Genomic DNA, 12700 nt, shown 5'->3' with positions numbered 1-12700 from the left:
ATAAAAGGCTAAGGAATAGGGGGATAGGAAGCATTTTGTACAACAGTGGTTAAACTAACTAATTAGACCTCCTAAATTTCTCCCTTCAATTAGGTAGGTAGAAGAACTGAAATGCCTAACATTTTCTCATTCACACATATGGTATTCTACATTATTCAGGTCATATAAAAATGCTTTAAACAAAATATGTTTTAAGGAAAAATTGTATCATATTTATTCACAAAATTAACATAATTTCTTAATTCACTCCCCCCAAAATGATAACTTACTATACAGATTGTTCACATTTCTTTAGAGATCTTTTTTTGGCTACATTGTAGAACATTTTATTTCTGTGACTGAATATCCATAAAAATGTTTTGAATCTTCCTGGGTCATTATAAATATTCATGATAGGAATATTATAGAAGATAGTTTCCTATACTTTTAAACTTCTCTGTAACCTAAAGAATGTTGTACAAAATTTCACAGTAGTATTTTTCTGGAATAATTTTTTAAATCCAAATTGAGAGCTGTAATAGAATTCTATTTTCATGGAAATAATGGGGAGAACAAAGATACATGTCAGTTTATTCATACTTTCCTATAAAGATAAAAATAAAATAATCAGAAAAGAGATTTTCAATAACCACTGTGGGGAGTGTACTGAAAAGATTGATGAGAGATGGAAAAACGATTGATTTCTCAGTCACAGGTGTTTGATTGAAGATGGATGTCATGACTGTGAAATTGACCAAATCTTGACATTTTTATGTATTGTTCAGCAGATATCTGCAGGTAAAATAGTAGAAAAAGCAGGTAATAAATGTAAACTTAAGGAGAAGTGGCAAATTTAGGTAATGTATTAAAATAAATTAGTGAGGACACAGAAGAAATTGACCATAATATTTATTAGGAAAGAAAATCCATTGAAGTTGGGACTATAAACCCCACAGGAAGCAGTTTTGGACTGGTCATATATACTACTGTTCTCACTAATGTTTTGGAAAAGATACTGCATAAAATGCAAAAGAAAATCATCAGATGTGCAAATGGCTTTAAAAGCTTTGAGTTAATGAAAAGCTGATTAGAATAAATTGAAAGAATATGAATAACTTATTTTATCAAATGAATTTTGATGTGGACCAATTCAAGTAAGGCAGCTAAGGATTAAAAATTCCTATCAAATAAGGGCCTCAATGTTCAATTCACAATCCATGAAGGAATCCTAAGGACCAAACAGTCTTGTCTCATTTCCATAACTTCTAACCCCTCCATAATCTTGCCCTCTCACCTTTCCAAACTCACCCCATACAATTCCCCTTCTATTTAAACACTCATTATATATGTGACCACACATATGTTGCATAATCCCAAGACTTTATCATTTCTAATCATGTTAGGATCTATTCCAATTTGCTCATTAAATGGCATCACTGTCATTTGCTATATTAGATAATGTATTTTGTAGGTCAAAAGAAGCAATAGAAAATCAATATGGTGGCAAGGTTGAAGTAAGCCAATTTTTGCAAAAGTATTTTGAGGGAACATGAGAGGGTCATTTCAGATATATCAAGCCATGTCTTTTCTGGACCAAAAAGGGCCAATGTAGGTGAATAATATAGCTGCATATACAATGTAACTTAAAAGAATCCTAACATCCATGGCTCCCCACTTGCCTGCCTTACCTCTCCCCAACTCATAGACATGCATTGACTTTGGCATGTAGAGAGGATTCTTTTTTCCACTAGCCTTCCATGGTTCCTGAAATTCTCAACAATAATTTATTCCTTTGGGAGAAAAGTACAGTAATCTATTCAGATAAACCAGTATAGTCTGGGGACATGGACAATTAAGTTTTGATAGAAAAAGAACAAAAAAAGCAAAGTCTCAGCTGAAAGCATGTGAATTTGAAGCACTGAAAGAAGAAAATGAGATGAAATTTGTGTGGAGGAAATGGAACATGAGGAGGACAGGGAAGGAAAAGGGAAATGCAGATTTTTGTTTGTTTTTGTTTTTGTTTGGCTTGTTAGCAGTCTTTCCTAGACTCATTAAGCCTCAGATAGCAAAAGAGATGTCTATTAGTTTGAATCCCAAAGGGAAACTAGAAAAGATAGATACTGTTTTCATTTTTTAAACCTTGTTATGTGGCAAATTCAGAGTATCCATTGTTAACAATATTTTCCCCTTAGGAATGTACATAAATGTCTCATTGATTTAAACATTTTAGTTTTCTTCTGAAAGTAACATAGTAACTATGAGATTGGTCAGTAATATTTACCTCCTGTGGATAGCACTGGCTTGCATTTCTTTTTACATTCTTGAAAAAGTTTATAGATTCCTCTGTGTTGAAATGGTATTATTTTAAGCTGCATCTAGTAAATATCTGGGGGACGGTGATGTGATCTGAAAAGTATTCACCACTGTAGGACTGCTCCTCAACTGGCTTTTCCCCCTAGAAATTTGCTTGGACTATTTCAAAATAATTTAGACTTAGAGTTTCAATTATGCTGACCTGTAATTTATGGACGCATATATGTTTTTACTTTGTAAATATAGTTCATTTACCCCTAAAATGCAAGGCAGACGGATGGGGACTTCAGGAAGAGCCATCACGAAGAGCACCAGTGTGAGTGGAGAGATGTATACACTGGAGCATAATGATGGCAGTCAGTCGGACACAGCTGTGGGTATGGTCGGAGCAGGTGGAAAGAAAAGGAGATCCAGCCTGAGCGCCAAAGTGGTTGCCATAGTGTCTCGAAGGAGTAGAAGCACGTCCCAACTAAGCCAAACAGGTGAGTGAAGTGAATTCAATTTAAACATTGTAAATTCTTGCTGGGGAGACCAAAGTGGATCTTGGTGCTAAGGCTTGTGGTGGAATTATAGAGTATACTGATTCTTCTTTGCAAAGGACTTTTATTTTTCTGTCTCTGGAAATCTGTTGTGTGTATGGGTTTATTTTTTTCTGTACAGCTAGCTGTCTAACAATATCATATGTCAATCTGTAATGTGGTCAGATACATTCCTTTAAGTTAAAAAAAATTAAAGTCATGTTTACAAATATGCAAGGAAATGCAAAGAAGTGTTAACGATCCAAATTGATTTGTGTGCAAGAAAAGCAACAGGATTCTCTTTTTTCAAAATGTTCCATAATACAATTGCTTATCATTTAGGCTCTGTCAACACTTTTATAGAAAAGAAGGTCAGTTGTGCAACTTGAAATACAGTTTCTATGGTACTGTATGAATATATTTGAACTGTTATTGTTATATTTTCAATGCAAGTAAAAACCCAGCAGTTATTTTTACCTTAGGAAAACAGGTCAGTGGATTTGTACAAAGAATAATGTTTTAATACAAATTTGAGTTTCAAATAATTTTCTGCTTATAAATTTTAAAAGCTTTATTGTCCTCAAGGTATTTAGCAAACACAGAAGGGAAGATGGTTATTTCTGTAATGTAAAATATAAAAAACTGCCTAAAATTATATAATATTTGGCCAGAGGTATTAGTAATTCATTACTGTGCTCAGTACTATGGAAAACAAAAGGTAAGAGAACTGTTGAACTGATTTCGGTTGTCAGCACCATTTCTCCTGCTATAACCATTGGTTTCGTTTTTTTGTTCCTTAACAGCAAATGTCTTGTCGCAAAATTTACTCATACTAAAAAACATCCGTGAAATCCTTTTGGTAGTGAACTTGGCTTCCTGGGAAGTACCTGTTTAAAATTATGCCTGTCACTGGACAAATTGAGAAATAAATTAGCAGTAGGAAATGTTGAGCTCTTCAAAACTTGAACTAGTTCTATTTATCTAAATAGAGGTCTGTCGTTCTGAAAATCACAGGTTTAGAAAGAACCTAGATTAGCTAGCATCTCTGTGATAGATCTGCCTCTATGCCATCCCACAAAGATGAGCTGTTTATTGTGAAGGGGAATCGTTTGTCTTCCTTAGAGTCAAGCTTCTTCCTTAGTAGTAGGAGGCATTTTTCATTTGTTTTGTTTGCTTTGTTTTATTTTTCATGGCGGTGCTTAGTTTTGGTCATTGATGTAATGATGCTTTACAGTGTGGGGTGTGCATAAGCCTTTCACCAGCAGATTTCAGAATACTTCATCACATATATGACAGGAAAATATTCTTTGATGTAATTTTAGAGAACCAGTGTTTCCTGTGTGAGAGGCTGCAGGTTTAAAAGATGGCTTAGCTTTTCCCCCCAACTTTCCACAGTCTCTCTTTTTAATTTTTCCTATGTTAATTCCCTCACTATCATTTACTAGTTGAGTACAAATTGTTTTTTCTTAGAATAAAACACAACAGTAATTTTCCTTAGAAACTGTACTCCTGCCACAGCTTTGTAAGTAATAGGTTCAAAAGATTATCATTGAATCCCTCAGTCCTTTTGCTTTATTCATTTAAATTGTATTCCAGTCGTGGTTTTTGTTGAATTTTAAATAGCATCTACCTTCCCAAAAGTGGCATTGTTAGTAACTTGCCTGGAATACCCCACTTTAAGAGATTAGGTTGCAGTGTACAAGAACAAAAAGCACATTGGATTCCAAAGCCAAGAAAACAAAACAGTTCTTTCCCAAAGTAACTTAACGAATGAACTTTGTCATCATCTTTCTAGGACTCCATTTGCTTATATAATGGGTGGGTTAGACTGGATGTCCCTCTGTGAATTTTCCATATATAACATTTTGTATTTCTCTTTCTACATCATAATTTTACCTTTCATTGGGTACGGTGGTCTCATTCTCCTTGATCTTTTTAAAGTAAATGACAAATGTTGGCAAACTCCATTATCACTGTTCCTTCTTTCCGTGCATGGCCTGCTTTTCCTCCCTCTTCTATCATTACAGTGATGTTCTTCGCTGTCAATCCCCTGTGAAGATTCGCCCAAGTTCAAAATTTATCATCCTAAGAAATCTAATTTTTTTTATTCCCTCCGCTTCTGCATATGACTATCAAATCTTCCTTACCCAAGAAATATTCCCTAATTTCAGTGTCCCATAAGAAAGCTCCTCTTGGTTGCCCCACTTTAAACAAGCTCAGTATTTCCATGTATCTGAAAGTTCAGCCCTTCCTTTCAGTGACACCACAGTTTTAATAGTTACAACCCCTTAGAATATTTTCTTTTTTGCATTTTCCCTGAACTCTCTCTTCCCCAGGCCCATCATCCCAGAAAAAAAAATATATCTGGTATTGATCCAATTTTAAGAAACAATAACACAGTTGGTTCAGATGTCTTTGTTATAAAAATAAAACTATTAATCTCAGACTAGTGAAGCTTTTCAAGAAGCCCCCCCCCAATAGCATAGAGAATTAAGACATATGTTCTAATGTCAATTGATCAGCTATTTGGAGGAGGAAAACAGCATTATTTTTATATTAAAACAAGCTGGGTGTTTGTGGAATAGAATGTACATATTTTGCTTAATGTAAATGTTTAATTGTGTTTAATGTAAAACTTAAGGGCTTCTCTTACAGTGAGCCTCTTTGGGACCCAGCTGCATACACCCTGGGTTACCGGTTCTCTGTCCTCTCCCATGCAGATGACAGATAATCAGGAAAATGTGAAGAACTTAGAAAAAAAGATTAATTGGCTGTTTTCAGAATGATAGATTTTAAGCACATCATGTTTCTGTTTTGTTTTTTTTGTGTTTTTTTTTTTATATAGCCACAGGTTTGCAGGAAAATATATTTGAGCCTTTGTTCAAAATCAAGGAAACTTTATTTCAACAAATTGAAGAGCATAGTAAAGTTTATACACACACACACACACACACACACATATTTACTCTGAAGATCATTTACTATGCTCTTCAATTAGGTATTTAATTATTCTTATAGGATGTTGCAATTATTATATAAATAATGTTGATATTTTAAAATCAACCTTTATAACAAAAGTAGGAATAACTAGGAAACAGGAAGCAGTAACATAAAGAGGAAAATTTCCAAACAATGACTCTAGGGCTTCCACTGATAAATGCTTTCAGTCAGTCAAGCACGTAGCTAAAAACATGTTCAGCAAATGGGATCTGAATTAAATTGGAAAGTGAAGTAGTGAAGGAGTGAGAGATTTTAAGAATAGGTTCCTGATCCAGGAATATTTTGGACTTGATGAAGCTCTGGGTAAACTTAGGGCTTGGCTTTAGACTCTGAAGGAGATTTTAGCTTACGGAGGTATAAAGGCCCGACCGATGTCAAGTGAGGATTGGGTGCCTCACTCACAGACGGACTGTGTGACATTCCACTAGTGGTAATCCCATTCTCACTTATAAAGGAAGGCATTGTTGAGAAGGATATACAAATCTGTGAAGAATTATCCTAAATACACCCTTGCAGTTACCTACAAGTGTAAGATAATTGTGATAGGTATCATAGAATGGCAAGTATTAATGTGTCTAAGTGAATAAAACCAATAATAAATTTACATTTCAAGAGCTTTTTCCATGCACTTGTAAGTTTCTGTGTGTGTGTGTGTGTGTGTGTGTGTATGTATGTATAATTTCATTCCTTTATTGGTCACAGCAAATTTATGGAGTACAATTATTATTATTATTATTATTATTATTATTATTATTATTATTATTATTCCCATTTTGAAGTTGAGGAAACTAAGGCATATGGGGATGAGGTAACTTGCCCGTAGATTCCTGGTGTCAGAGCCCATGCTCTTAACCACTGTGCTAAAAGGAAGAGTTTACAATAAGGTCCAACAAACCTTTACTGCACAACTGTGTTGTTAGTACACGATAGGCACCATGCCAGGCCCTGGGCTAAGACTTAGGAATACTGAAGAAATGGATTAGATACTGTCCCTGCCCTCAGGATATCACAATATAAGAAGGCATGTAACATAAATACTCCAGCTGAGAAAGTGCCGTCAGCCACGCATCAGCGGGGAGCAGAGGGAGCGCAGGGAAGAGTGTGACCCACTCTCTGGTGCAGTCTTCAGAGGCTTCCTTGAAGGGGTGAGTCCTAAGCATTAAAAAAATAAATTAGGACTACTGATTTGTACTTTGTAATCCCTTCACCTTCTCCCCCACCCAGTGTAGTCACAGCATTCTGAAATACAGCATGGGGAATATAATCAATAATGTTGCAAAGATTATGCAGAGTGCTAGATGGTAATGGACCTTTCAGGGGGATCACTGCATAGACTGTGTAAATGCCTGACCAATATGCTAGACATCTGAAACTAACGTAGAATAATATTGTATGTCAACTGTAACTAAATATATAGGTATATATAGCCACGGGATGTGGAGTACAGCATAGGGAATATGGTCAATGGTATTGTAACAGCTATATACGATGTCAGAGGGGTAGTAGATTGGGAGGGGGGCAGTTATCAATTTGTGAGCAGTATAAATGTCTATTATATTGCTGAAACTCATAAAAATAAATAAAGAAAAAAATTAGGAAAGAATTTTCCAGAGCAGAGGGAACAACGCATTGGTTACATGTTGAAAACGATGAGTGCTGATTCCCCTGGGGTATGGGAACTAAATCAGTATGCATCCTAAAATTACTTGAAAGAGTTCTTTAATTCTAATTGGATGCCTTCCTCAATACAAGAGACAGGTCACCTCAAGATAGATCTTATAAGAATTGTGCATGTGAGGGCCGGCCGAGAGGTGTGTTGGTTAGAAGTTGTCTTAGGACACCAGCTCTGAGCAGCAGGGCCCCGGTTCGGATCCCACATGATGGCCAGTGACGCTGCCCTCTACAGCTAAGATGGTGAACAACAGCTCGACCTGGAGCTGGGCTGCCATGAGTCGCTGGCCACCGCATAGGCTGCAGTGGGGCTGGCTGGCAGCTGGCGTGAGCCACTGTGAGCAGCTGTCCAGTGGCTGGTGAGCAACTGCCTCACCCGGGAAGAGCACAATGATAATACCAACATGGGCCAGTGAAGCGACGTCCTCCACAACTAGACTGAAGAACAAAAGGACAGCAATTTGTCTGATCCTTTTCCCCTATCCCCCAATGCTGTACCCCTCCCCCAATTCCCCAATTTAAAAAAATAATAATAATAATTGTGCATGTGAGACTAAGATTTCTGATCAGAGCTTTCAGCTTTTATGAAGAAAACATCTATAAATGTGAAATATCATCATCTTTATAGACAAAAAATTGCTGGATTTACTTTATCTTATATTATTGAATAACTATATTTCAGTACTATACCAGCCATAGTGGGTATTTCAAAATTAAAACTATCATGCCCTGTGGAAGGAAATCATTCACACTTGAAATGAACCAAAGAACTAAATGAGAAAATATAAAGCAAAATGCCAAACATAATAAAACCCAGTGCCATTATTCATGTTACCAGAAAAAGTGGGGAGACAGATTGGTCAAGGGTCTAAGTCTCCCAGGATGAGAGCACAGGCAGAGTGGGTAGATAATTGGGGTCTACCCATTTAATAAAGTCATTAGTATATCATTAATAGCTAAGGGTATATTATTAGATAGATTAATACCAGTTTTAATGATTAAAACATTGACTAAATTATGGGAAATGTTGCCAGACTCTTATAATTTTTAAACGATTAACAGTCAGTTATCATGTACTAAGAATGTGCTCAAAAAATCACTTCTGTTTCTTTAATAATAGGTAATTCTGTACCTTTCTATTTTTCCACCATCCAAATTTCCTTTTCCCTTGTCCAAATCCTTTCTTTCAAGACCATGCTCAAGACCCACTAACTCTATAAGTTGTCCCCTGCTGTATCAATATTCACCAGTATCTTTTTTTTTTCCTCTGAGTTTCTATAGGTAGATAAATTCTCTGACATCACTGTTAACTTTCTGTAAGCACAAAAGATTGGGGGCTACTGCCATGAGCAAAGTAATTGATATATACTTGTTAAATATCACATGGACATGTATAAACAAAAACCCCAGTAACTTGAAAGTGATGCACACGCTGAGCAGAAGACTCTGAACCTATATGAAAAGAATGCCTTTCAGTCACACGAAGCTCCCGGTGTGTCCTTCCCCTCTTTTTGTGTTACCACTGGGTGATGGAGCAGGGCCTAGGTCCCTACAAGTTCCCCCCAGGAGCAGCCCTGCCAAGCCTCCTCCCCTGATCTGACACAGTTAACACATCTGTATTAGAGTTCAGGTGTTTGCAAAGGACTGAAAAGACTTAGACTATCTTCCAGCTGCCTCCTTTCCTGCAGAAATCCCTGAAGCAAGGAAGCATAAAATAATTTTGTGGAGATTATTAAAAGTCTAATTATTTTGTGGAAAGCAGAAGGAATAATATTGGGAGGAAACATACAAGTGTATGTTTCAGTAAATTATCTCTGCCCATGAATACAGTTTTGCTGAAGGAAAGGTATGTGAAAGGGCTGTAGTGGGAAATAAGTATAGAAATAAAGGTTGGGTGCAGGTCTTAAAGGCCCTTTAAAAGGCCTTGTTCATTTTTTTGGACGGAGAACTTTTAAGGAAGAGAATGGAAGAAACAAAGCTCTGATCCTGGAAGCTTAACTGGAAGCAATGTGCACAAAATCAGTGAAGAAGCAAGGAGGTCAGGTTAAGACTAATGATGAAACGCAAAATTGTGACAGTGAAGTAGAGAAGTAACTATGAAAATGGTACAGATTGAGCTCATTCAGAAAAAAGGAATGACCTGAAGGTAGGATCAACACAAGACAAGGTGAAATGCCACATTCAGGAATGACAGTGAGGGAAGAAGGGAGAATATGGAGAATGCGGGGGTGTGGGTGTGTGTGTGTGTGGGGGGGGAATGCAGGGGTAGGATCCAGAGAAAGAGTGAGCAAAGAGGAGGAGATCCAGAGTCTCAAGGAAGGAGAGCATTTTCAAGAGGCTGGTTGATTCTGCAGAAAGTTTGAAGAGGCTAGGGAATGAGAACAGACCATTGGATTTGGGGGCTGAAGGGTTTGGTTATTCCTGACCTTGAATTTGAATGGACTAGTGAGGAAGGGGTGAGGATAGAGGGTGCCTCAAGCACGGGGCAGGGTACAGCATGGGTTGGAGCCCATTTCACTCTTCCTTTTGTCCTTCATTTCAGCTTTCTCTCTCGAACCATCATTTCACCACACACCCCCATCACCCCTCCCCATTGGATTTGGGAAGGGGCACTTGTGGGTGGGTGGAGCTACAACAGCAGACACTGAGGGTAGGCACTCAAGCAGCTAGAGCTAGAGGTCTGCAGTGTGATAGAATGCGGCTGCCCCCAGCACCTAAAATCTGTTCAGATAGATGAGGCGAGGGCTGGAAACACGGATGGATAGAGGCAATTATTATGAACTTCTCTTCAGAAAGCATTAGGAAGGAAAGAGATCAAGTATGAACACTTGTTTTTTATTCATTCTACCAACATTTATTAAACATTTTTTAATGTACTAGACTATAATTGAGGGGGTACCAGGAATAAACAAGGGGTGTGTGCGTGTGTGTGTGTGTGTGTGTGTGTGTCAGACTCAGGGTGGTCTGAACTTTTTCCCAGATGAGATGTGGAAAGAGAGCACCTGTAGATGAAGAGATAGATACAATAAAATAATTTTAATTAATGGAGCAAAGTCCCAGAGAACAGAGGGGATAAGTCAAGGACACAAGGTTATTCTTAGAGGGAAAGATGACTCTTGCCCTGAGTTTGATGGAAAAGAGGAAATGATGGAAATCCAGAGGAATGTTGCCATGGGAACACTGAGAGCTGTCGGAGTTTGAGTCAGAGAGGCCTTTGATCTTCTCAGAGGCAAAGCAAATGGAGAGAGTGGGGATGCAGGGTGAGGAGTGTTGTGAGGAATTAATTGGTATGAATAACAGTATTGCTGAGCAGCACTGGACTCCCAGTGGAGTGTGGATAATGCAAAGTCTCTGAAAGGAAATTTGACAAACATTTGCCAGGGATCAGTGTCACCCTTGCAGGTATCTGGTTCATTTTAGCTATTCTTTTGTTCTTCAAAACTGCCATCACCTGCCTTTATGCATCGTCAGTGTTCCCACCAGGATTTCTGAGGTCTTCATAGGATTCTTTCAAATCATATTTCCAGTCTGCGATTCTGTGATAAAATTTGGTTAGATCTAGATTCATGTGCTCATTTTGGAAGTACACCCGTCTTGGGCTGCCACTAACTACTTAGTGTGACTCTTTCCAACATGAATATCAGCCTTGTTGGAGAAAACGGAAGCTCTGCTCTCTTTCCCTTACTATCGATATCACCTCTTCCCATGTCGATGAGCAGATCTTTTTCTTGTTCCCAGCTGAATATGGGTCTAAAAGACTTTTCTTAGCTTTGGCAATTTATCTCAATAACATTTAAATACTTCTTTCATTAGAATCATGGGAATGAAACATTTCATCAGGTCCATAGAGCTAAAAACTGCGTGGAGTTTATTTTCCTACAAGATTATACTATAGGCAAAGATGTAAGTTATGCTAAGATGTTTTAGCAAGATTTATGGATGTTTGACTTCCAAATAACATAATAGGAATGAATGAATTTCCAAGGCATATCACTACTAACATCTCAAGATGAAACCATAGATAGAAACTAACAAAATTACCCTTATTGTTACACTGTCAAGAAAATAGTAATATACACTAATAAAATTATAACCCACTTACACCTAAAGGGATAGTGCTTGAATAAGCTCATTTCCTCATGTGTTCAAGGCATTATTTTAAAAATCCACATTGTCCTTAGACAATAATCATGCCAAGAAAATCCCCAAGATAGTAAATCCCCTCCTGCTACTCTTTTTTTTTTTTTCCAATTTCCTTCACACAGATAAAGTCACACAGATAAAGCAAGTCATAAAGTAAATCAGGTGAGCACCAGCGTGGACCTCATACTTTATTTACTTTGGGAAAATGAATGTCCTATATTTGCCCTCGGACTTATTTTTTTCTCCTTCCAAGCCATTCAGTTTACCAAAATACTCTCCATATGTTACGTCTAGGGCTGCCTTATGAAGAGGCTCGGCCTTTTTCCTTTTCAAAAGTTAAGTTGTAGCCACAGGGAAGGAAAAAGCTAAGGTCGTCTCTTTGAACATCCTGGGAAAAGTATTCTTGGTTCTGCTGATTAACAATGGAAGCAAAAAAATGTTATAAAGGACGAGTGCTCCCCAAAGGGTTCAGGAACTGAAGGCCCCTGTGAATCAAAATCTTGCTGAAATCTCAATTTCTTTGTCTGTGCCTCATTTATTTGATTCATTTAATAGCACAAGAGAAACATTCTGAGGAACATAATGTTTCACGGTCTTTGTTTCCTGAACGCAAAATCATGGTGCCAGAAATGATTCTCAAGTCTGCAAAACTATCAAATGAATGTAAGCATGGGCTCCTTTATTTACTGTTGCTGTCTGGCTCAGGAATTCACTACTGTGAATAGAGATTCAATTCAGCTATAGTAACTCATCTTCTGAAGAGATGCCCTAATAAGGAGTAGTATTTTCGAACATACACCAGCGGCTCTATTTTTGTCCTTTTTCTTGCTCTGAACCATAAATTTTGACTTTGGCTTATATGTAGATATACGTTTGCATTGGGTTGGCAGGAAAAATACTTATTCGAGTAAATTTTTATAATTAGTTTGTATTTTAGGATTTGGAGGAAAGGAACAAACATTTATTAAGTGTCATCAAAGCACAATGCAATAAGTACTCAAATAATTATATGTGGTGGTAATTATTGCTAACTGTACTGAGATAACTTTTAAGTATGAGATCAGCTTCAGAATGGG

The 12700-nt window shown here is 37.3% G+C and overlaps 1 protein-coding gene across 38 annotated transcripts in view; it reads left to right on the top strand.

The window, feature by feature from the left end:
• LOC109387559 (regulating synaptic membrane exocytosis protein 1) overlaps positions 1-12700 on the top strand; it is a 203876-nt gene that overhangs the window by 134279 nt on the left and 56897 nt on the right. For 23 of the 38 annotated variants that reach the window (XM_019651565.1, XM_019651546.1, XM_019651564.1 and 20 more), the window contains one exon: positions 2539-2774. The exons of 10 other annotated variants lie outside the window; for them this stretch is intronic. In XM_019651565.1, the coding sequence (XP_019507110.1) occupies positions 2539-2774 (236 nt within the window). Of the gene's footprint in view, positions 1-2538; positions 2775-12700 lie in introns of those variants that run through there. 5 more of the 38 variants (XM_019651587.1, XM_019651550.1, XM_019651547.1 and 2 more) reach the window with 3 other exon arrangements.

Source organism: Hipposideros armiger, unplaced genomic scaffold (assembly GCF_001890085.2).
Source record: "Hipposideros armiger isolate ML-2016 unplaced genomic scaffold, ASM189008v1 scaffold_162, whole genome shotgun sequence".
Classification (NCBI taxonomy): Eukaryota; Metazoa; Chordata; class Mammalia; order Chiroptera; family Hipposideridae; genus Hipposideros; species Hipposideros armiger.
Note: the sequence above shows the minus strand (reverse complement) of the source record. Positions and strands in the feature narration are given on the sequence as shown.